Below are 24,531 nucleotides of genomic sequence, written 5' to 3'. Positions count from 1 at the left end.
TTTTGATATTTTATTTTATGTTTTGATTGTTCGCTCAATTTTGTCTATCTAGACAAGTTTAATATAACATGTCAACATAATTGTTCTATAATTTTTTTTAAAATTAAATTAGTATATTTAAACACTATTATCTAAGTTCGACTCCAAGCGTGAGTACACAATGTCCCCTCAAGTACAAGCTCTTCTTACTTCCACAAACTCTTGTACCACACAAAATGTTTCTTATTCACCATCTTTGTGGCGTCGTTGATACTCTTCAACGAAACATTTATTATTCACCACCCTTGTGACGCCGTTAAATAATAAAAAATCAAAAGTAAATTCAAGTTTATAATATTTTATATAACTAAATTCTATAGGTCGTCAATATTAGATATAATTCATTTACAAGTTCATTTATATTTGCATTAGTGTTTAGTTTGAGTTTAATTTCATTTGCATTTAGTGCAGTAGGACTTGGTTAGTATATAAATCAATAGTTAGTTATAGACTGTAACAGTTCTTTCATTTGAGAAAATTAGTTAGAAAATCTCGTTTGTCTCTCTCTTCTCATTCTTCATCTTCATCTTCTTCAATTCTTGTGCATTATTAATGGAAGTTTATGGTTGAACTCCAATAATTGGTATCCAGAGCTCCGATTCGATTTACAGGAAACACGACTGTAGTGAGGTGCGTGATTGATTTCGGTTCTAAAATTCTTGTTGAATTGAAGTTCGAACGAAGAGAATCACAAATCTCAACTCTTAGGGTTTGGGAAATACGAGTGTTGATGAAAATTGATTTATTTGATTTGCACAAGAACGAAGATGAACGGCGAAAACGGTAACTTGAACACTAAGCTTCCAATATTCTACAGAAAGAACTAGAATAGATGATTGATTCAAATGCGTATGTTGTTTGCAGCTTAAGATGTTCTTGATCTCGTCAATGACGGTTACATACTGGTTGTAGAAAATACAACAGAAGCGCAAAGAACTACACAACGAGAAACGATGAAGAGTGATCAGAAGGTGTTGTTCAATGCCATTATTGTATGGATACAAATGTGTATGATAAAATTGTCGATTCGATGACGACGAACGCGGCATGGGATACACTGATACGATGCTATGGTAGTGGACACATCAATAAAAAAGGTCAAACTTCATTCCCTACGTAAACAATATAAAAATCTTAGTATGAAAAATAATGAAAAGGTATCTGATTACATCTTCAGAGTAATTGCGATCATTAATGAGATGAAGTCTTATGGAAAAACGTTCTATAAACAAGATAAACAAATTATTCATATTTATAAATCAATAATTTTTATTAATAAAAAAATTCTATTTTAGACTACCTATCAAACATAAGATTAACTTATGTAACCAAAAGTATAAAGCTTTTCTGATCAACATATTCAAAAGCAATGGGTAGGATGATGTTGTTGGGAAAACATAAAGAAATCCAACCAAGAATAAAGTTGAGGATTTGATGCAGCAATTCGATTAAGTATTACATCAAAAGATGGGCAGTTCATTTCCATAGCATAGCATACTTCATAAACAATAAACAAATGCACATTGATACTGACTATTCATATAAAGCCACATTCTTGGCCTTTATTTCTTTTCTTCCTTAAAGATGTTTGTTTGTATAATGCCAAATAGTAACAAAATCTAATTAAGAAACTCATCATGCTCATCATCAGCTCCGGCTTATAGGCATAGCTAGGTAGTACTCATTAAAAAAAATCATGTCATTAAAAATGTTTCACATTGATGTCTAGGACTAGATTATTATAGTGTAACTTGAATTAATCTCATTAAATATGTTGTGATATCATTTAAGAATTTAAGTTTTCATTAGCTCAACCTTTATAATGCATGTTAAGTAGTAAATAGTATGTTTCTATTCTAGTAGGTTTTTAAGATTGATTGACACCAAATGAAACCAAACGCATTGTTTTTTGTCGTTGTAGCTAGGTGCTTACTCTATAATAGAATCCTCTTAATGGATGGAGTAGTTAGCACATCATGTTTGAGGGCAATAAAAAAGATTGGTAGGGTTGTTTGTCCATTACATAGAATCATATCTATCTATAACCTATGGGTCCCTAGGTGAGCAAAACGATTGACACACGAGTGTGTGAGTGAACACAAAACAACAAACCCACAAGCACAAAATTAGAACAATTTTGTCTATGGTTTTAAATTATACTTGCAACACAAATATAAAAAATATATATAATACTACCGGATAAATTACAACAATCTTCATAAATCATTATGTATAAGAAAATAGTCGTCTCTCTTCAACAAATAATTAGGTCAAATACAAAATAGATATGCGAGAGTCGTCTTCCTTCAACAAACAATTAGGTCAAACATAAAGACATATGTATTTAATCGGTTATTTCGTCTCTTTTCTCTGTTGACATTGTCTATGAGCCATACTCAAGAGTAAACGTGTCCGCATCTACGATTTATAATCAGGATTGTTAGATGATGTAACGAACGGCGGAGATAAAGACACGTGGGGGACATGCAGATAAGAGAGTCCAAACAAAGCATTGGAGTAATAGAAGAAAGAAGAATATTCTTATCAAGGGTGAGGTATAGTGGGGAGTAACATGATGAAGGATGCACACAAGATCTTTTATATAAGCACACACTTGGTCCCATGCAACCTCCATGCTTTTTCATATTCAATCATACACCACCAATTTTCAACCTCTATATTTATCAATAAGTTTAATTATGATAGCATGCTTTTGATACATTACTATGTTGACTAATCCCAACTAAACTCTCTCTCTCTCTTTCTCTTTCTCTTTCTCTTTCTCTCTCCCTAACACTTGACTTGATTATTCACCAAACATTGTCATATACTCACCCTTCTTTTTAGTTCCTCTCTCTCTCTCTCAACTCATATACTGATGCTGTTTCATCTACCTTCTTCAATTTCTACACATACTTCAAAACTATACACTTTTTTTTAGTTCTAAAGATTTCTCTTCTTCCTAAGATTCAATCTCTAGCACAATATTATATATAATTATATATATTACAGGCACGTTCTCTTCTTCTTAAACTCTTTGATTTTTTTTACTATAGTACTGTTTTGATGAAGTGCTTTATTATAATTTTTTTTAATAAGCATGGTGTAGTACTAGTAATTTCATCATAGCATTGTTTTTTTGACTTCCCACTCCTCAACTTATTAAATAATTTAAAAGCTTAAAGTTATTTTTTTGTCATAAAGATGAATATCACTTTTGGCAGAAGATAAGAAAATTGAAGAAAAAGTATATGTTCTTCTGCTTAAAAAATTCCAAAAGTAAAGTGACAAAAACAAGATAAAATGAAATCCAAATAACCATTGAAGCATATCTCAAAAAAAAAAAGCATGAATGGTTTTATGAGCTAATTAATGATGTAATGTTACACTATTTTTTTATGAATAAAAAAGTCTAAAAGTTTTCTTCCAATTCTTGATTCTTTTATGAGAGAAGAGAACCATGGCATACAATAGTGTTTATGAATCAAATTCTTTAGAGACACAAACACAACAATGAAAATGACTTAACAAAAATTAGCATCACAAAAACATTATCAATAATATTTTCCTTCTGTTAAGTAACACAGTACTAGAAGTTTTTCTTACTTGTTTTTTCCTTTTTGGATAAAAAGAAGAGACACAACATTGAATATGTTTTCTTAGTAGCTTAAGTTTGTCTGCCAACAGTTATTTCAATTATCATGGTTGTTGGTTGAGTTTGTTGTTACATATGTAACCAGGAACAGACACATGAGGCAGAAAAATCAGAAGCTTGATGTTAGAAGTAACTCAGTGCATGTCATCTAGCAAAAACTGCACCGAATTCTAGTAGAAGTTTTTTTTTTGTAATAGACAACGACGAACCAAAATGAAGTTCATGAAACTTGGGACGAAGTCGGATACTTTCTACACCGAACAAGCTACCAGGTATTATTCACAGCAGCATCATTCATTTCATTAACAATCTTTCGCAAATTAACAAGTATTCTTATAAATGCAGGACATTGACATCAGATATAGCCTCAGATCTTATGATACAAATCAATGATGTTACTTATCTTCTACATCGGGTAACCGAGAACTTAAGTTGTTATGAATCATAAAAAAATTTAATCTTAGTTCGTTTATAAGATTATGTTATTTTTACCTGCAGTTTGCGCTTCTTCCGAAATGTGGCCTCCTACAAAGGCTTTGCTATGAATCTAGTGACGCGGAGAGTGTTACTGTGGAGCTTCATGATATTCCTGGAGGGGAAGATGCTTTTGAACTTTGTGCTAAGTTTTGTTATGGAATTTCGATCAACATTAGTGCTCATAACTTTGTATCTGCATTTTGTGCTGCCAAGTTCCTTAGAATGAACGAGTCCGTTGAGAAGGGAAATTTCGTAGGAAAACTCGACTCTTTCTTCAATTCATGCATTCTCGAAAGCTGGAAGGATCCCATTGCAACTCTTCAGAGTACTGCTACGTTACCAGAATGGTCGGAGAATCTCGGTATTGTCCGAAAGTGCATTGATTCCATCATCGAGAAAATTCTCACACCTTCACAACAGGTTAAAAACAAACATTAACTTGCTCGAATTTACGCGTATATCGATTTTCTTTATTTTTTGTTGCTTATAAATGATGGTTCATTCTTTGCAGGTGAAATGGTCCTTCACCTACACCAGACCCGGTTACACGAAAAAACAGCATCATTCTGTTCCAAAGGATTGGTGGACTGAGGATGTTTCTGATCTCGACATCGATCTATTCAGATGCATAATAATGGCTATTCGATCAACCTACGTGCTTCCGCCGCAGCTTATCGGCGAAGCTTTACATGTCTACGCGTGCCGCTGGCTACCGGGAATCACAAAGCTGAATAAAACTTCAGGCAGTTCAGCCTCTCAAACAGAAGAATCTAAGCTGAAAAACAGAAAAATCCTTGAAACAATTGTAGGCATGATTCCTGCAGATAGAGGTTCTGTTTCAGTTGGATTCTTGTTTCGACTTCTCAGCATTTCGATCCATTTGAACGCTTCGTCGGTGATAAAGACGGAACTGATAAGACGAGCTAGCTTACAGTTTGAGGAGGCAACAGTGAGTGACCTTCTTTATCCTTCAAAATCATCTTCTGATCAGAATTATTATGATATAGAATTAGTTCTAGCAGTGTTGGAAACCTTCCTAAAGCTTTGGAAAAGAATGTCCCCTGGCGCGGTCGATAACAGCTACTTCTTGAGATCAATCAGAAATGTTGGAAAACTCATTGATTCCTATCTTCAAGTGGTTGCAAGAGATGATAATATGCAAGTCTCCAAGTTTGTTTCTCTCGCTGAAACCGTGCCGAGCATTGCCCGAGCTGATCACAATGATCTTTACAAGGCAATTGACATCTACCTTAAGGTACATCCTGACCTGAGTAAAGCAGAAAAGAAGAGACTGTGTGGGATTCTAGATTGCCAAAAGCTCACGCCAGAAGTGCGCGGCCATGCTGTAAAAAACGAGCTTCTGCCATTAAGAACCGTAGTGCAGCTTCTGTACTTTGAACAAGAGAAAGAATCTATGGCAAACACCGGTCATAAACTGTTAAAACAACATGAGATGATTCTAGGAGCAAAACAAAGAACAACTACAAAGGATAGTCAAAGCAAGCAATCATTAGGAACCACACAGAATCTTGAAAGTAGAGAAAAAGATGAGCACAGAAACAAAAGAATGGATGGAAATTTGGCATTAGAGATGGAAAAAAAGATGGTGATAAGAGGAAGAGACATTGAAGAGAAAGATGAAAGTAGTTCAAGCTACAAGTTGATAAGAAGGGCAAGAAGTAAATCAGAACATAGCATGAAAAGGGCAGATAGAGAGAAATAATAACTAGTAGTAATCTTTTGAAGAATTCAAAGTTTAAACCTTCCTATACATGCAATTTGTAGCTTCAATTCTTAATTTTTTACCTTATCAAAAATGTAATAACTAAATAATCTTGTACTGTCTTTCCTGTCAAGTTGTATGTAGGGAATTTTTATTTTGAATTTTTTTTACATTATTTATGTTTGATGGGAAAAGGAAGATTTAGATATTGAGATTATGTGTAATGGTTGTATGTGAAATGAGACCGCCGATGAATGTTTATTTATAATCATGTGAGATATAGATATAGATATTCCAATGATTATTACAATGAGTGTTTAAAGAATTGACTCACAATACTCCCCATAATAGTAACATTGGATATGGTTGTTGGTTCACAAGGTGAAATGGATGAAGATGAAAGAAGAGAGAAAAGAGAGAACACCAAATTTTCACTCTTCTGCTAGAATGATTGAAGCAAAATGGTTGCACACACACTGCACTACAATGCTCAATGAATATAATTGTTGACGGTTACAGTACTATATATACACAAATAATACTGCCACATAGGTAACATGTTAACCTACACTAGCTAGGTTAAGCTTAACAAAAAATATTACTAATGCTGAAAATGATTTACTTCTAACATCATCCCTTAATTCATATTCAGCTAATTAAAACTAACAACACTAACTCCATCCCTCAAGTGGAGAAATTGGTCAGTCTTGATCGCTTTCGTCAGAACATCCACCAACTACTTCTGAGTGCTACAATGCAAAAATTCTAGCACTCCATTTTGAACCTGACTTCTAAGAAAATGATACTTAGTTTCAATATGTTTGTTTCTCCCATGCAGCATTGAGTTTTTGGCAAGATTGATTGCAGACTTGTTATAAATCATCAGCTTTAGAGGCTTGTTTATCTTGATCTTCAGATTTTGCAGTAAATCCAGAAGTCAAACTACTTGGCATGCAACCATAACGCCTGCAATATATTCTTCTTCAAAGGTTGACAAAGCAACAACCGATTGCTTCTTGAAACTCCGAGAAATAGGACTTCCCAGATACTTAAACAAATATCCAGAAGTACTTATTTTGTCTACTTTCTCTCTACACCAATCAGAGTCTGAGTAACACATCAACTCTGAATTATTCTTTTCTCCAGAAAAAAAACAAAACTCCATACTTTAGAGTCCCCTTAATATATCTCAGAATCTTGACAGCAACTTGGTAATGAGACCTGTAAGACCCCAATTTTGACCCTAAGATCCCTCATGGCATCATAACATTGCATTTGCATTGCCTCAAGGATCTTTAGCATCTTGGTTCCCTTTGCCTTTGGGTGGGACTCCTTGTGATTGGTTTGAGATCACCAAGCATGCTTGAATTATACATCATTGTTTCTCTTACTTTTGTTTACTAACCAAAAGCACAAAAATGTGTCACTAACATCTTTTGTTTGAAGCTTGAGTATCATCCAAGACACTTTGTGGGTTCTATTTAGATGATCAGTCAACATAAGGGAATGGCTTGAGATACTTCCAACAGGTTCAAATGGGGTCTATTCGTCAGTCAAAACGTTAATCTTGAAGGAGCAAAAGTTTGTTCATGAGCTGTCATGCTCGCTAGGCGAGCAGAATGGGTCGCCTAGCGAGTCCCAAGAAAAGCCACCAGAATCACCTACGCTCAGAGGAATTTCTTGAACTGTCACGCTCGCTAGGCGAAGCCCACGTGTTAATAAAAAAAACGAAAAACGAATAAATAAATAAATAAAATAAATAAAATATAACAGAAAATTTTTGGACTTGGGCCTCTCTCATTTGAGCCCACCGGTCCACAAAAATCAGGTTATAAATTCAGAGTTTCAGTGAAACAAAAGGCCATTCGATTCCTATTACCCCGACAGGGAAAAAGATAGTGAGAGAAGAGCTAACAAAGTTCAGAGCAACCTCCAGAGACTGAAGGGAACTCATCGGCAAAGAACCAATTCCCTCTCATATAAACCCTAAGAGTGCTTTGCAAACCCAACCGTGCCATTCAATTTCATCGGTCTCTCCAATCAGGTTTGCCCTTATTCCCATTACTCTATGCTTTTAATTTGAATGCTCTGAATGTATGAGGTATTATGGGTGAATTTGATACCCATTTGATGCATGTGTTTGACAAGAGGTTTAGGCCTCCTACCCTTGGTTGCTTTTTGTGAGCTTTTTGTGAATTTTAATGGCATGATTCATGTGGTTACATTTTGATTTGGGGGCAACTCTTGATTACCCTATCTTGTTTCTCTAACCGGTTTGTTGATTTTGTTTTGTGAGGGCTCATATGATTCTTGCAGAGATGGCTTGCCTGATGTTCCACTTTATTTGTGGGGTACCACCTGGAGGTCTATTCCGATTACCTGTACTGACTCGCTTTCTTTGATGGTGTTTAGCTTGGAAGAGTCTTTGGATTTCTTATTTATCTACTTGCTGTTACTTCGGATCTTTATCCGTACGGTAGATCTCTCGATCCCTTTACTTTTCCCGCATGTTACCGATTTCTTAGGTTTCGTATAGCCTCTCGTGGCATGTCATTTAAGGTAGCGTGGTTCCTTCATCTAGGACTGCCTTTTTGCATGAGCATCCCTAAACCCCCCAAACTCATTGATTTTTCTTCTCCTAAGAACACGTTATCTCCTTCTACTACAGGCGAGTAAGTCTCCAAAGGTCGAGCATCCGGTAGATTGCGTAGTAACGTCGTTCACCCCAAAACACAACCCTTACCCCGTAGTTGGTCGAACTACGTTTTGCTCTGATTTTCATCCCAGATGAGATACGTAGGCATAAGACGTGATGTCTTAGAAAGCACACTCCTCTTTAACCCATAGGTAGCCGAGCTACGAAGACTCTAATTCTCAGATTCAGATGAGATACGTATGCAGTGGATGCGACGTCCGTGCGAGTCATTTTCTTTTGACCCTTCTTTTAGTAAGTAGTACATTAGATAAACATACACGCTTTTCTCATCCCTTCAGTCATGTTTGCACAAATAAATTTTCACAAAAAACAACAACCTTTGCAACAAATGTGAAAAGGGCTCCCTAGGAGTACCTAGGATGCTTTGGGTGCCTAACACCTTCCCATTGCATAACCAACCCCCTTACCCAGATCTCTGACATTTTTACTAGCTTTTGATTCGATAAAACTTTTAGGTTTTTGTTCGCTTTCTAACCATTCCTTTGGATAAATAGAAGTGCGGTGGCGACTTGACTTGTATGATTTACCTTGGATTTAGTCAATATCTCTAATGGTAACGAATACCCCGCTACAGAAAAGTGGCGACTCTGCTGGGGAACGAAACATCCTAGTGGGTTTTGCCTACTTTTCATATTTGTTGTATTGTATTGTATTTTTTTTTGTGACATATTTTTGTGCAATTTGGGATTACTGTATTGTATGTAATGATTGAATTGCTTGATATTAATTCCTTGTATGCTTGGTGATCTTTGTGAGATGAGTTCTATACCCGAATTCGAGTGCACTTAGGATAGGAGAATGGCGTAGTCTTGTTGACTTGTGTGGAGTTATTCTTTAGCAAGTTGACTTGCAAGCTCATTCACTTGGTGGAGGTCATGTTGGGATCAATAATGTCACACAAGTAAGTTATGGTTAGACATTACTCTTTCCAATATAGACCTTAGAAGCCAAGGACCTTAGTTTACCAAGCCCATCTTGGCCTATTCTTAGGATGTAGTGCGAAAGTCGTTCAAGTGTAAGATTTGATACGATTGTTATGCGATACTACACTCATAAGAGTCTCTCTTGAGAATATTTTCGGAATACGAGTAGTCGTTTCTCCAATAATATCCGAAAGATGGGATGATGACTATGGGAACCTCTTGTAGAACATGTTTGGCAGGTTTAAACCTTAGTACACTCCCTTTGGGTGGTTCTTAACCTAAACTCCATGCTCGTGACTTGCAACAAACCCTTGATTCATGGTTGATTCGTTCATGAATCCTTAATATCAATGGAACTTGGGTGTTGATAAGGTGTAAACCATAATCCACCAAAATGGATGATTGATATTAAGGATAACATGATCCATCCCATGACCTTTGTTTGGTGTGCTTTGCTTGATCCTTGAGTGTGATTGTTGCATTCATGCATTCATGCACCCATTTGCATTCATATAATCAAAATAATGAGAAAATTTTCAAGGAACTTAAGGGGTTTATTTGCAAAATTTTCAGACATGGAAAGACAAAGAAGGAATACAAAGAAGTACAGCTTCAGGCAACCAGATTTGAAAGAGTTAAGGAATTTGACATCTTATGTATTAGATCCTTTGGGTTTCAAAGCTCGTTTTGGGAAGCTTCTTCCTCTTTTGACTACTCAGGTGGATGAAGTATTGATGAGTGTATTGGTGCAGTTTTATGATCCCTTGTACCGTTGCTTCACGTTTCCGGATTTCCAGCTTTTGCCTACCCTTGAGGAGTATGCTTACCTTGTGGGTATACCTATTCTAGACCAGTTGCCGTTCAGTGGCTTGGAGAGTATTCCTACTTCTCAAGAGATAGCTGACATGTTACACATAGATGAATCTCTGGTTGGTGCTCATATGACTACCAAAGGTGGAATTCAAGGTCTCCCTTCTGAGTTCCTCATTGCTCAAGCTACTTTATATGGGAAGGCCATGAGTGAGGATGCCTTTGAAGCCATATTTGTACTTCTCATCTATGGATTGGTATTGTTCCCCAACATCGACAAGTTTGTGGATGTGAACGCTATTAGGATCTTCTCTACTCTTAATCCCGTTCCGACTCTGTTGGGCGATACCTACTTCTCTTTGCATATGAGGAATGCAAAGGGTGGTGCCGCCATTGTGTGTTGTTTGCCTCTGTTGTATAAGTGGTTTATTTCTCACTTACCTCAGACGGTCACTTTCAAGGAGAACAAAGGATGTCTACGGTGGTCTACGAGACTTATGTCTCTCACTAATGATGATATCTCTTGGTATAACCGTGTGTATGATGGTGTGCAGATTATTGACTCTTGTGGCGAATTCTCCAATGTACCTCTTCTTGGTACATGTGGTGGGATTAACTACAATCTTGTTTTAGCACGTCGGCGGCTTGGGTTCCCCTTAAAGGATAAACCCAATAACATTCTGTTATAGGGTGTATTCTTTCAGGATGGTAAATATCCCCAAGGCTTGAAAGCTAGGATGGTCCGCGCTTGGCGCAAGATTCATAGGAAAGGAAGGAAAGAGTTGGGTCCTAAGAATTGCATCGCTTTGGAGCCTTACACTGTTTGGGTTAGGAAGAGGGCGTCTGAGTATCTCATGCCTTACGAGTATCCGAGACCTACACCTATGATTATGGTTGGGCCTTCAACCCTCCCTAATAAAGGAGTAGAGGAGTTGAGAGACGAAGACCGTTCACGTGCTTGGATCCGTGAACGTGAAGAGTTGCTTCAGCAGATTAAGGAGAAGGATGCGTTGATTGAGTTTCTTGAGCATCAGGTTATTGATGACCCTGATGATGTATGGACTTCTCTACTTTCTCAGTCTTCTAAGTTCTGGAAGAGGAAGTATGATCAACTCGCCAAAGAGAAGGCCGATATGGAGGCAGCCTACGAGAGGGAGGTGAAGAGGCTTCACGCATCTTATCTTCCTGTGTCCCGAGCTTTAGATGATTGTTTCTAGGGATCCATAGGATGATTATTTTCCTTTTCTCTTGTATAGGATTGACGATGATGTACTTCTTTTCCCTGATATTATTTGATGAGATATTTCCATATGTGATAAAATGCTTAATATTTCCAGAATTTGCAAATACTACTAATGCTGAAAATGATTTACTTCTAACATCATCCCTTAATTCATATTCAGCTAATTAAAACTAACAACACTAACTCCATCCCTCAAGTGGAGAAATTGATCAGTCTTGATCGCTTTCGTCATAACATCCACCAACTACTTCTGAGTGCTACAGTGCAAAACTTCTAGCACTCCATTTTGAACCTGACTTCTCAGAAAATGATACTTAGTCTCAATATGTTTGTTTCTCCCATGCAGCATTGAGTTTTTGACAAAATTGATTGCAGACTTGTTATCAATCATCAACTTTAGAGGCTTGTTTACCTTGATCTTCAGATCTTGCAGTAAATTCAAAAGTCAAACAACTTTGCATGCAACCATAACGCCTGTAATATATTCTTCTTCACAGGTTGACAAAGCAACAACCGGTTGCTTCTTGAAACTCCGAGAAATAGGACTTCCCAGATACTTAAACAAATATCCAGAAGTACTTCTTTTGTCTACTTTGTCTCCATACCAATCAGAGTTTGAGTAACACATCAACTTTGAATTAGTCTTTTCTCCCGAAAAAAACAAAACTCCATAATTTAGAGTCCCCTTAATATATCTCAGAATCTTGACAGCAACTTGGTAATGAGACCACTTTGGTTTACTCATGAACCTACTAACCATTCCAACTGCATAGAAAATGTCAGGTCTGGTATTACACAAATATCTCAGAGAGTCAACCAACTTCTTGAAAATTGTGACATCTACACCATCACCTTCAGAATCAGAATCCAATTTGTGATTTGTTTTTGACGGTGTGACAACTGTGAGGGCAAATATGCCTAGTCCTTATTTTAATGATGTCAAACCTCTCTAGTCGTCCACAATGTGTCTTTGGATAATATCATCATAGCATAGAAAGCATTCATCCTTTAACATGTTCAAAATATAGGTTCCGTGTGTCCAAGCATATATGAGCATATCTTATATGTGAATTATGCACTTAATCATAGTAAATATCCTAGGCTCATAGGAGATCAGTTTAAATTGGTCATAATATGTTGCAAAACTCATTTTTGGAAGTTTAAGCTCTGTGAGTCGACTCATGACTCAGAGCAAAACCTTCGGGTCCGAACAGGTCGAGTCACAGGTCGACTCATTCCTGAAAAACCTGAATGAGTCGACTCATCCACTCCTTATGTCGACTCATTTCCCACTTTCATTTGAACCATATTGCCACGGGTCCGAACAGGTTGAGTCATAGGTTGACTCAACCCTGAAATAAACTCTGTTTGAGTCGACTCATCGCCTGTTTTACTTAATTTTCTGCTGTGTAACTTTGCAAAATATTTTCTGTTATGTTAGTTATTTTTTCATGCATCATATAAATATTCAAATGTCTCTTTTTCAGCAAAATAACAAGAAAAGTGAAAGATATACACCAAAGTGCTCATCATCTTCATTCTTCATTGCATTTCTCAATAATCACACATAATAATCTTTGTTGAGCATTGTGCATTGCAACTGTGATAACGTTCAAATAAGATTGGATTATCTTAGTTTGAGTTGAGACTTTGTGTGGGTTTTTCTTGAATAAAACCCTTGAGGTTTTACCCTCCAAGAATTGGGGGTTTTTGCACTAACCTTTTCTTCGCAGATTCAGCCGAGTGAAAATTTTGAAGAACGGAAGGTTCGGTCAAACAAGTAGCGGTAAACGGAGGATTGTTAAGAAAGCTTAGGGTTCAAGCGACTTACGTTCGAAATCAGCTGAGCTGAAGTTTTGGATAACGTGGTGTTCTTTCAATAAGGTAGCGATAACCGGAGGTTTGTTCGAAGCGCTTGAAGGACTTGGTTCAACTCGAATCAAGGGGAGAGAATAGAATAGGATTTGCAACAACTCTAAGGGTTGATTGGTGGTGATCATTTGTTCTCTTGTATTGACTTTGCAACGTGTTAATAAAAACATCTCAATTCTAGATTTAGAATTGAGGGCAGACGTACCCTAAGCGAGGACGATAGGGGAACTGCCTCAACAAATCCGGTCTTGTTCTCTCTATCTCTTAACTCTTTAAATTCTGCATTAATTACGTTTTGTGTGAAATTAATCATAAAATCAATATCGCTTGATTGGTGTGCATAGAAACTATTCGATAAATTGTTGCAATCACTTTGATTGCAACTGAGTAAAATTCGGCACATTCAATTTGAGTGAAATTGAAACTTGGTGTGAAGTGCACACCAAGTGTTCGATAAAATTAATCTCACAACTTAGTAATATTTTCCTTGATCTCTTATTGTGTTAAGCATTTTTAGAGGTAACAATATCAAGGATCATAGAGTGTTCCGCTCCTTTTTTTTCTCGGCTATATTGGGCATATGAATATAACTTTATCTAACTCGTTAATTTTGAGATAATTTTTTTAAATAGTTTTTTAAGTCTTCCTCTACCTCTATTTGTTTGAGTTCTCTCCAAATCTATCCACCTTACTACATAATCAATAGTGTTAAGAATCCGTTATCAATCAATTAGGATCGATTGATACTCAATTAGTCATAAGTGTAAATTATATTATCATCTATTGTGTAATATACATGATGTGTGATCATATTTCACACACATAGATATAATTATAATGTGGTATCTATAGTTGGTTGACCTATTGTTTTCCACACAAAAAAATTCCCCGTTTTCCCATAAATGTTTGACCATCACATGCACTGACACGAGCGCCTCACCGCTCCCAAAGACATTCCAGTGAGATAACTATACCGCTGGATTCGTTTCCTCCTGATCGACCGAAATCCAAAAATCCTGCCGCAATTCACCGTCTGACGCTCCCTTCTGTAGCTTGCGCATGAATATCACGCGCCACTCTACGAGCCGCACATGTCCCGTCGCCCCTATCATCACGACACCTCCTTCCTGCGCTCTCTCCAGGTCTGCTCTCGGTTTTTTCTTCTAACCCATCAAATATAATGGGAGATACTGATTCTGTCATGTTCACTAAAGTTCCACTTATCTTGTGTGAGAAAGTAACCGGAACAACCAACTATAACATATGAGTTGGTGCTGTCAAAATGTGGTTTCATGATCAAGGATATAGGCATCACTTAACTACAAAATCCAATAGTATTCTCGTTGCTAACATTGTGCTTCAACTTGAACACACACTTCACTTCGATAGCTTTTGCCTTAAAGTTTTTAAAAATATGGACTTTGACTTGTTGGATACCTCCTGAATCATCTCCAATAATCAAAATATCATCAATATAGACAACAAGAAAAGTTTGTCAACCAATGGAGAAATATTAAAAGGAAACAAACTAATCTGCTTCACATCTAATAATATTAAAGTGTATTAGGACAAATATGAAGTGACCAAACCAAACACGCATGGATTGTTTCATCCGAAAAAGAGAACGGTAAAGACGACTGAAAAATCTAGAATTACAACAATATTAAAATCTAGATGATCTATATAAATTTCCTTATGTAACTCTCGGTGTAAAGAGGCAACTTTGATACTCAAATTGATGAGTGACAAACTAGTAAGAAAGAGGTGAACATAAAAAGTTTTCGCCAAGGTTAATTGCATGACTAATTATGTTTAGATTAAATTAAATAGAGAAACTCTAAATTAAATAGAGAAACTCATTTGTATTTAAAGTAAATGAGATTTGAAAATAAGTTAAACTAGATAAGAACTCGCGCAATGCGCGGTATTAAATTAATTTTTATTTGATTAATATTGAATTTAAATTTATTTTTCTTTTGAAAAATATGGTTACAGATTTATATTATAACATCTTATTATGAATTATAATATAGATAATAAAACGAATCAATCAACAATAAAAATGAACATTTTACTTGAAAGAAAAAATATATGTTTGTAATTTGACTTTTATATCCAGAATTTAGTTTTTGCAAATTTTAATAATTCTAAAAGATATTACTTGTGATCATTTTTTTATATTTTGATTCACATTTCTCTCTGACACTCATATGTGAAAAATCAATAATGTTATTTCAAAATAATCTAACAATCCATTTTCAATACTTGTGAAAAATATGGTTAAAGAGTTATATTATAATATCTTATTATGAATTATAATATAGACAATAATATGAATTAATCAACAATAAAATGAACATTTTACTTGAAAGAAAAATATATGTCTGTAAGTTGACAGTTATATTTAGAATTTAGTTTTTGCAAATTTTAATATCTAAAACATAATACTTGTGATCATTTTTTATATTTTGATTCTCATGTCTCTCTAACACTCAGATGTGAGAAATCAATAAATTTATTATTTGTCTATACTTTATTTATTCGTTGTAATATGAACAATGTAATGGTGATGTTTATCAATAAGATTAAAAAGTGTTGCATGCTCTATCATATTTCAATATGAATAAATAGTGACAAACCTTTGAAATTTGTGTAATAACTAATTTGACATTAAAGATAATAAAAAATATTTAATAATTTTTGGATTCACACATCTCTTTTATTTTTAAAATTTGAGCAAATATAGTTAGTTAAAGTAATTGTTGGGTAGTTAGATTATTTTATTCAAAATGGGTGTGAAATTATTTTTAAAAAATATATCAAAGTTATTTTTTTTTTATATAATTCAAAAATTATTTTAAGAAAAATAATAATATTATATAAGATTTAAGCAATTAATATATATCAAAATTAAAAAATAGTTGTTAGGTTAATATGTTTTTGCTTTTGCCAAGGTTAGAACTCATGAGTGCAATAAAGAATGTACTTTAACCTTTTAAAAAATAAAGGTGAATTTCTAGAGGTGCCACATAAGAATAAGGATGATGTGTCAAATATTAAGTATGTGGCATATGATTTGTCGTGATATAGTTTGCCATTTTAGATTTAATATATTATATAGATATAGATATATAACATTGAAGCAAATAATATATATCAAAATTAAAAAATAATTGTTAGGTTAATATGTTTTTACTTTTGCCAAGGTTCGAACTCACGACGGTAACAAAGAATGTACTTTAACCTTTTGAAAAATAAATGTGAATTTCTAGAGGTGCAACATAAGAATAATGATGATGTGTCGAATATTAAGTATATGACATATGATTTGTCGTGATATAGTTTATTACTTTAGATTTAATATATTATATAGATATAGATTGGATGGTTGAAACTTAAATTGTAAATTTTAAGATGATAGAAGACATAACATAATTGAACAAAAATATCTTATACGGAAAAGCAACATTGATAAATACGTGGAGTCTTTTATATATCCTTCAAAATGATGAAAATGGCGGATAGAGAAAAATAAGTAATAATAACTTGAATAATTCAAATTCAAATATCCCTATAAAATATTTTTGAATTTATCACATGAAAAAAATACTTCTCAAATGCTCATACATTACTCACTCTATTGATTCAAAAAATACATTCATATTCGGAGGTGTCAAATATAACTAAAATTTTATATTGGAAATATCTCTCAATTAATAACTTAACTAGATTAAGACTCACGCTATGCGTGGTTGTAAATTAGTTTATTCATTTTTATTGAATTTTAAATATATTAAAAAATTATTTTGAAAAATATGATTACTAAATTTATATTATAATAATTTGTTGTGAATTATAATTAAGAGAATGATATGAATTAATCACATATAAAAATATATAATTTATTTGAAAGGAAAATACATGCTTGTAAATTAAGAATGACATTCGTTGTATTCTCAGTGTTAAACAAAATTATATTATCAAATAAAACTTTATTAGCTTTATAAAATTTATATTTATTTTTGTCAAACCTTAGTTATCTAATGAATAAATGGTTGAAAAAGCTAGTTGATATGTTAATTTAATTGTTTTTTAAATAATTATTTTAATTTAATTAATGAGATTATAAAAATTTATCTATTTTATCTTTGATATCAATTCAAATATGAGTGTTCTTTTTTAGACATTATTCTCAATATTTTTATTATAATATCTAAGGTTACATGTATATTTTAAAGATGAAATATAGGAGAATATATATGGTTAGAATAGTGATTTTTTTCATAGATCATTTTTGTTAAAAATGAGAATTTTCTTTGTCTTTTCCAAGATTTCAACCTGTGACCTACAATAGAGATTAAATATTGTATTTGTTTATTTGAAAAGTGAAAAATAAGATTTTGGAGGTGCCACATATGACTATAAGATGATGTAGCACGAATGAGATAGAATTCTTAACATGTGTCGTCATGTAATCCGAAGCTTCAGATTTAATATATTATATAGATATAATTTTGATTTTTGTGAAAGAAACTCCTAAAAAAATATTTAAAAAAAACAAGTCTAGAAAAAATCTAGAAAAAGTCAATATTTATAATGCACTTTTAAAAAAAATATATTAAATGAGTAATATTTTAAATAAATTCAAGGTTAGTCAAACAAGACTAATGAACCTTCCATAAATATTAATTGTATAAAATAAATATTCATTATAAAAAACTGAAGTAGTCCAGATTATGTGCACCAAACACCTCTATTCCAAAATATAGTTTCTCCCTAATACAACCTTCTGAATTTATATAAACTGATATTTTGTCGATTTACTATAGACAATTACAAACCAAAATGAAGTTCATGAAACTTGGGACAAAGTCAGATAGTTTCTACACTGAACAATCTACCAGGTATTTACATAATCATTCGTTCATTTCGTTAACAATCTGCCTACAAAAAATCATTTTCAAAGGTCAACATCTATTCTCACAAATGCAGGACATTGACATCAGATATACCCCCAGACATTGTAATACAAATCAATGAAGCTACCTTTCTTCTACACAAGGTATTAATGACTTGGAACTGAAGTGGTTATAAAGATTAGTTCATATATATAGTTATGTTCTTTTTACCTGCAGGATGCACTTCTTCCAAAATGTGGCCTCCTACAAAGGCTTTGTGACGAATCTATTGATTCGGAGAGTGTCAATATGGAGCTTCATGATATACCTGGAGGAAAAGAAGCTTTTGAAATCTGTTCAAAGTTTTGTTATGGGATTTCTATAGAAATTAGTGCTCGTAACTTTATTCCTTCATATTCTGCTTCCAAGTTCCTTATAATGAATGACTCTGTTTCAAAGGGAAACTTCGAAGGAAAACTTGAGGTTTTCTTCAACTCGTTCATTCTCGAAAGTTGGAAAGATTCCATTGCAACTCTTCGGACTACTGTTACATTACCAGAGTGGTCTGAGAATCTCGGTATTATCAGAAAGTGTATTGATTCCATCATTGAGAAAATTCTCGTACCCTCGCACGAGGTCAAACAAAAACTATAATTTCCTAACATTTAATTTTCATGAGTGTTTGTTTTTGTTTTGTTTACAAATGATGATTTTGTGCAGGTCAATTGGTCTTTCACCTATTCTAGACCCGGTTACATTAAAAAACAGCACCATCAAGTCCCAAAGGATTGGTGGACTGAGGATGTTTCTGATCTTGACATAGATATTTTCAGGTGCTTAATAATGATTATTCAATCAACCTACGTGCATCCTCCACAACTTATCGGCGAAGCCTTACATGTCTATGCATGTCGGTGGCTTCCAGACATCCGAAAGCTTAATAAAAGTTCAGACATCTCAGCATCTCAAACAGAAGAATCTAAGGTGAAAAATAGGAAAATTCTTGAAACAATTGTAAGCATGATTCCTATAGATAAAGGGTCGGTTTTAGTTGGTTTCCTGTTTAGACTTCTTGGAATTTCAATCCATTTGAATGCCTCATCATTTGTAAAGACAGAACTTATAAGGAGAGCTAGCTTACAGTTTGAAGAGACAACATTGAGTGACCTTATTTATCTTTCAAAATCCTCTTCTGACCGGTATTATTATGATATCGATATAGTTCTAACAATGTTGGAATCTTTCCTCAAGCATTGGAAAAGAATGTCTCCTAGTGTTATGGATAACAACTACTCTCTCAAATCAATTAGAAATGTCGCAAAACTCATAGATTCCTATCTTCAAGTGGTTGCTGAGGACGATAAAATGCAAGTCTCAAAGTTTGTTTCTCTTGCTGAAACTGTGCCATGCATCGCTCGAGTTGACCATGATGATCTATACAAGGCAATTGACATCTACCTTAAGGTTAAATACTAATACCCTACATTTTATTACTTTTATCATCATCTAGAGTCCATTTGTTTTGAATAAACATTTTCTATTTTCATTTCCTACATATTTAATCATGAAACTATCTTCTATTTTGATTTTATTTCCCGTTCAATGTTTTTAATATTTACCATTGTGGCTAGTGCAAAAACCACCATGTATATCAGTCATAGCACCGCCATTGTGGATATTTGATAACACCGCTCCTGTTGAAAACAATTTGTTTGAAATTCTCAACAGGCTCTGAGGGCTTTGAGACTCTAATAATATAGAGATTATGGAAATAACATATCAAACCAAAACACAATACTTTATTCTTAACTTGAACACTAAAAGAAACTAATAATTTGTTTTACTTAATTTCTTTAAACTTATCAATTAGCATAAACACTTTGAAACTTGTTGATAGAACTTCTTGACTTTCCATGCACAGTAAAGTAAACAAAAAAGCAATAAGTAGGCTCGCTATTGCAAGCTATACAAACTATTTGCCTTTATATGACTTCAATAGCTCTACTATGAAGTGGTGGGCTTCTAGAAGCTTCGCCAGAAGCAATAAGAGGTCAGTCTCTTTTGCTCGTTCCGTAATTTACTTACGAGCTCGTGTAACACTCATGCCTATCTCTAAAGGGGCTTATGTACTCCACTCGCTATCTACTAATCGAGCGTAAGAGTGACTAAAGCTTTCCATTTAGTGGCTTCCCCCTTATGAAGCCTTCTATTTAGTGGCTTCCCCCTTATGAAGCCTTCCATTTAGTGGCTTTCCCTTTTATCCCTCACCCTACTCTTTCATTTCCTCTTAAGCTTCCCCTGTCTAAGGGATTCATTGAATACCCGAGAACCATAATATTTACTAGTAACAACTTCTACGACGTTAGGCGTGAAGGTACGATTAGTTCCACAAATCTCACTACACTGACCATAGTAAATCCCTTCTCGTTGTACCGAAATAGAGATTTGATTTAAAGGATCATGTTCAACATCACATTTGACACCTAAGGAAGGTACAACCCAACCATGAGGTAGTGTTACAATAATACATAGATGAAAAAACAACTTATGACATAACTATAAGAGCTTTCAAATTATTTACATAAGCTCACCTAAGAACCATATTGCACAGTGGAAATAAAAGTAGGAAAAGAATGATGACTTTCATTTTAATATAATTGATTTTATATGATTATTAAATAGCTCATTTTAAATATTCAAGTGAATCTAAATACATTTTATATTATATCAAATGAATATACATGTGCGGAAGCACGGAAGCATGAGTATATTACATGTTTATCATTATGTAAATGCTTAATTAAGTTATTTATATAAACAATGCCTAAATCAATATATGTAATTAAGTGGAAACTTATTATTATTTGATTGATGTGATTAAATTTTAATGCATGAATGAATAGGTACATCTCGATATGTGTAAAGTAGACAAGAAGAGACTGTGTGGAATTCTAGATTGCCAGAAACTTACTGCGGAAGTGTGCCACCAAGCAGTAAAAAACGAGCTTCTACCGTTAAGAACTGTAGTGCAGCTTCTGTACTTTGAACAAGAGAAATTCTCTATGGCAAACACGACTCAAATAATGGATGGAAATTTGGCATTAGAGTTGGAAAAAAAGATGAGAATAAGAGGAAGAGAGATTTAAGAGAGAGATGAAAGTAGTTCAAGCTACATGTTTGAAGTTGATCCTAAAAATATGATAACAAGGGTAACATGAATATGGAAGATTGAGAAAAACAATTAATTTATGAATTCAAAGTTCAAACCGTCCTGGATAATGATATGCAATTTGTAGCTTCAATTCTTATTTATTTATGGAATGATTTAAAAATATCAATGATTTTTCCAATGCATATGCAAGGGTTTTTGTTTGTTTGTTCATTATTTTTGATGAGAAAGGAAGACATAATATATGGAGGAATGTGATTATGAAAATGAAAAGTATCAGTAATTTAAATTTGGGCATTTTGAATATAAATCTAAGAAAATGTATAGCATATGAAGATAAACTGTGTTTATCATTCACTTTCTTTTATTGACCTACTTTTTTATAAATAGTAACAAGAACACTATAATTTTCTTCAACTCGTTCATTCTAGAAAGTTGGAAAGATCCCATTGCAACTCTTCAGACTAATATAAAAGATGCTAGCTTCCTTAACTCTTTCAAGTCGGGACATCTAATACAAAAGATGCTAGCTTCCTTAACTCTTTCAAGTTGGAACATCGGAAACTGTACTTCTTAGTGTTCTTTCGTCCACAATCCATGGTCTGAAAATATTTGCGAATGACACCTTAGTTCCTTGAAATTTTCGTGTGATGAATGTTATGATACGCATGAATGCATGAATGCAACAATCACAAATAAGGGATCACACACAAGGCAAACAAAGGTCAAGGGATGAATCAAGTCATTGTCAAGATTAATCATCCATTTTGGTGGATTATGGTTTTCACCTTATCAACACCCAAGTTCCATTGATATTGACAAGACTTGATTGGATCAACCAAGAATCAAGGGTTTGTTGTAAGTCACGAGCATGGAGCTTGGGTTAAGAACCATCCCAAAGGAGTGAACTAAGGATAAAAACCTGTAGATCATGTTCTAAAAAGTTCCCAGAGTCTTAATTCCATCTATTGAATATTGCAGGTTAAGATGACTGACTCATCGACCCATAATATTCTCAAGAGAAACTCGTCTAAGTGTAGTATCGTGTAACAACTGTTATCAAGTCTACACTTGAACAGTTTCCGTACTACGTCCTAAATAGGCCAAGATAGGTTAAATGTTCTAAGGTCCTCAGCTTCTCAAACCCAATTAGAAATAGTAATGTCTAACCACAAATACTTGTGTGACATTTCCAAATCCAAAAGAGTCTCCACTGAGCAGATGGATCTCAGGCCAACTTGTTAAGGACTACTCCGCACAATTCGAACATGACTATACCATCCTCCTATCTTAATTGCACTCAAGTTTGGGTTAGAACTTATCTCACCACTCAGAGATCATCAAGCACAACAAGCAGATTATATCACACATACATATATACAAACATCACATATATACAAATATATTCACACAAAAAGTAGGCTAAACCCACTGGAGACTACTCCCCAGCAGAGTCGCCACTTAATTTCTGTAGCGGGAAATTCATGATCATCAAGCTATTAACAAGCTAGAGATCAAATAACAAAAGTCTCCACCGCACTTTTATTGTTTCCAAGGGAAAAGGGGAAAAGCATGAACAAAACCCAAAAGTAAGAAGTTTTCAAATCAAAACTAATAAAAAGTCAGAGATCACAGGTAAGAGGGTTGGTTACACAGAGGGAAGGTGTTAGCACCCAAAGTGTCATAGGTACTCCTAGGGAGCCCTTTTTGTATGCATATGTACTTGGTATAAAATGATGTTTACAAACAAATAGAATGGGGGGATGAGAAAAGAATTCATTAATTATATTTTTGTGTTTGACAAGACCTTCGATCTTGTGCCTACGTACCAACATAAAAATGAGGGATCAAAACCTCGTAGTTTGTGATACAAATTTCAAAATGGATGCATTGTTTTTAACAAAAATTAAGTTTGAAAGGCAAAAAGGCCTAAAAATGGTTTGAGTTAGTTAGTTCTTTTTGGCTTTTTTGAAAGTTTAAGTCAAGTATAGTTAAGTTTATTTACAAGTTTGATTTAAGAAAAGAAGTTTGAAGATGCAATGGCATAAGGCCAAAGTTTCTATCTTTTTGCCAAAGTGGTCAAAGTTTAGAACAAAAATAGTTCACACAAAGAATATTTTAAAAAATGGAGGGAGAGATTTTGAAATTAAAGAAATGGGGAGAAGATGAAGAGACTATCATATGTACAAAATTAAAAGTTCAGAGTTGAAAAGATCTGACCAAATGGGTAGCAATCTAATAGACAAGAATGTCAATAGAAACCTAGAATTCCCTTGGACTTTTAGAATCAAGCAATACACAAATGCACAATTATATTATCTTGAAGAGCAAGGCATCAAATAAAGATGACCACATCCAAGCTTATCCATTCCATGATCTTCTTCAAAGTAGCCCATGTAACAGATGAATTCCACAAGTCACAGGTTCAAAATAATAGCTTCACAATGATCATGTTGTAGATGCACTTAAAGATGTCTTCAAAGATGCATCAGATGAAGTTTCAAATTGCAAGCACTTGGTTCTTCAACAAGTTGGCATTGGCCAAGTCCTTTAGCTTAGGAAGGTTTCCTAGATTCTAAGTCCATTTGTCCAAGATCAAGCCAACAGTCAACTCAAAAGTTTTTTAGGGTTCTTGTTATTATTATGTACATTAATAGTCAAAGACCACACAAGCAAGCAAAGTATACACAAGTAAAATATATCACATAATATGGTCCAAATGGACAAAGTGAAAATTGCATTAACATAAACAATTAGAATGATATGAACAATGGCAAATGAAATAGAGTGCTAAAAGTAAATTGCATTAAAGTAAAAACTTGAAATTAAAAGTTAGTAGTTAATTGGTTAGAAGTTAGAATTGTTTTGCTTTTGCTTTTAATTTCAAGACATTCTTTGGAGAACACTCAACCCATTTATCACAAGCATGAATCCTTGAGCCAAAACATCTTCCAACGGAAGGAAAGAAGGCCAAGTTTCCATACAATACCATGAAAGAGGGGAGAC

General features: G+C 34.1%; 1 protein-coding gene and 1 pseudogene across 1 annotated transcript; both read left to right on the top strand.

The window, feature by feature from the left end:
- Nucleotides 1-2,706: 2,706 nt before the first annotated feature.
- Nucleotides 2,707-6,055, top strand: LOC127138272 (BTB/POZ domain-containing protein At5g47800). The gene is made up of 5 exons (XM_051064682.1): nt 2,707-3,051; nt 3,780-3,966; nt 4,040-4,109; nt 4,193-4,591; nt 4,683-6,055. Exons 2-5 carry the CDS (start codon nt 3,908-3,910, stop codon nt 5,892-5,894), a joined length of 1,740 nt encoding a protein of 579 aa, XP_050920639.1. The 5' UTR covers nt 2,707-3,051; nt 3,780-3,907; the 3' UTR covers nt 5,895-6,055.
- A 12,248-nt stretch (nt 6,056-18,303) lies between these two features.
- Nucleotides 18,304-21,625, top strand: LOC127138273 (BTB/POZ domain-containing protein At5g47800-like; annotated as a pseudogene).
- The last annotated feature ends 2,906 nt before the right edge of the window (nt 21,626-24,531 follow it).

This window comes from Lathyrus oleraceus, chromosome 4 (genome assembly GCF_024323335.1).
Source record: "Lathyrus oleraceus cultivar Zhongwan6 chromosome 4, CAAS_Psat_ZW6_1.0, whole genome shotgun sequence".
Lineage (NCBI taxonomy): Eukaryota > Viridiplantae > Streptophyta > Magnoliopsida > Fabales > Fabaceae > Lathyrus > Lathyrus oleraceus.
The sequence above is the reverse complement of the archived record's forward strand: the minus strand, read 5'-3'. Positions and strand labels throughout refer to the sequence as shown.

Excerpts from the sequence above, each read along its gene's own strand:
- LOC127138272 (XM_051064682.1), top strand. The coding sequence starts at position 3,908 with ATGAAGTTCATGAAACTTGGGACGAAGTCGGATACTTTCTACACCGAA. Across the intron at positions 4,110-4,192 it reads TTACTTATCTTCTACATCGG|TTTGCGCTTCTTCCGAAATG; the intron begins GTAACCGAGAAC and ends TTTTACCTGCAG. Across the intron at positions 4,592-4,682 it reads TTCTCACACCTTCACAACAG|GTGAAATGGTCCTTCACCTA; the intron begins GTTAAAAACAAA and ends CATTCTTTGCAG.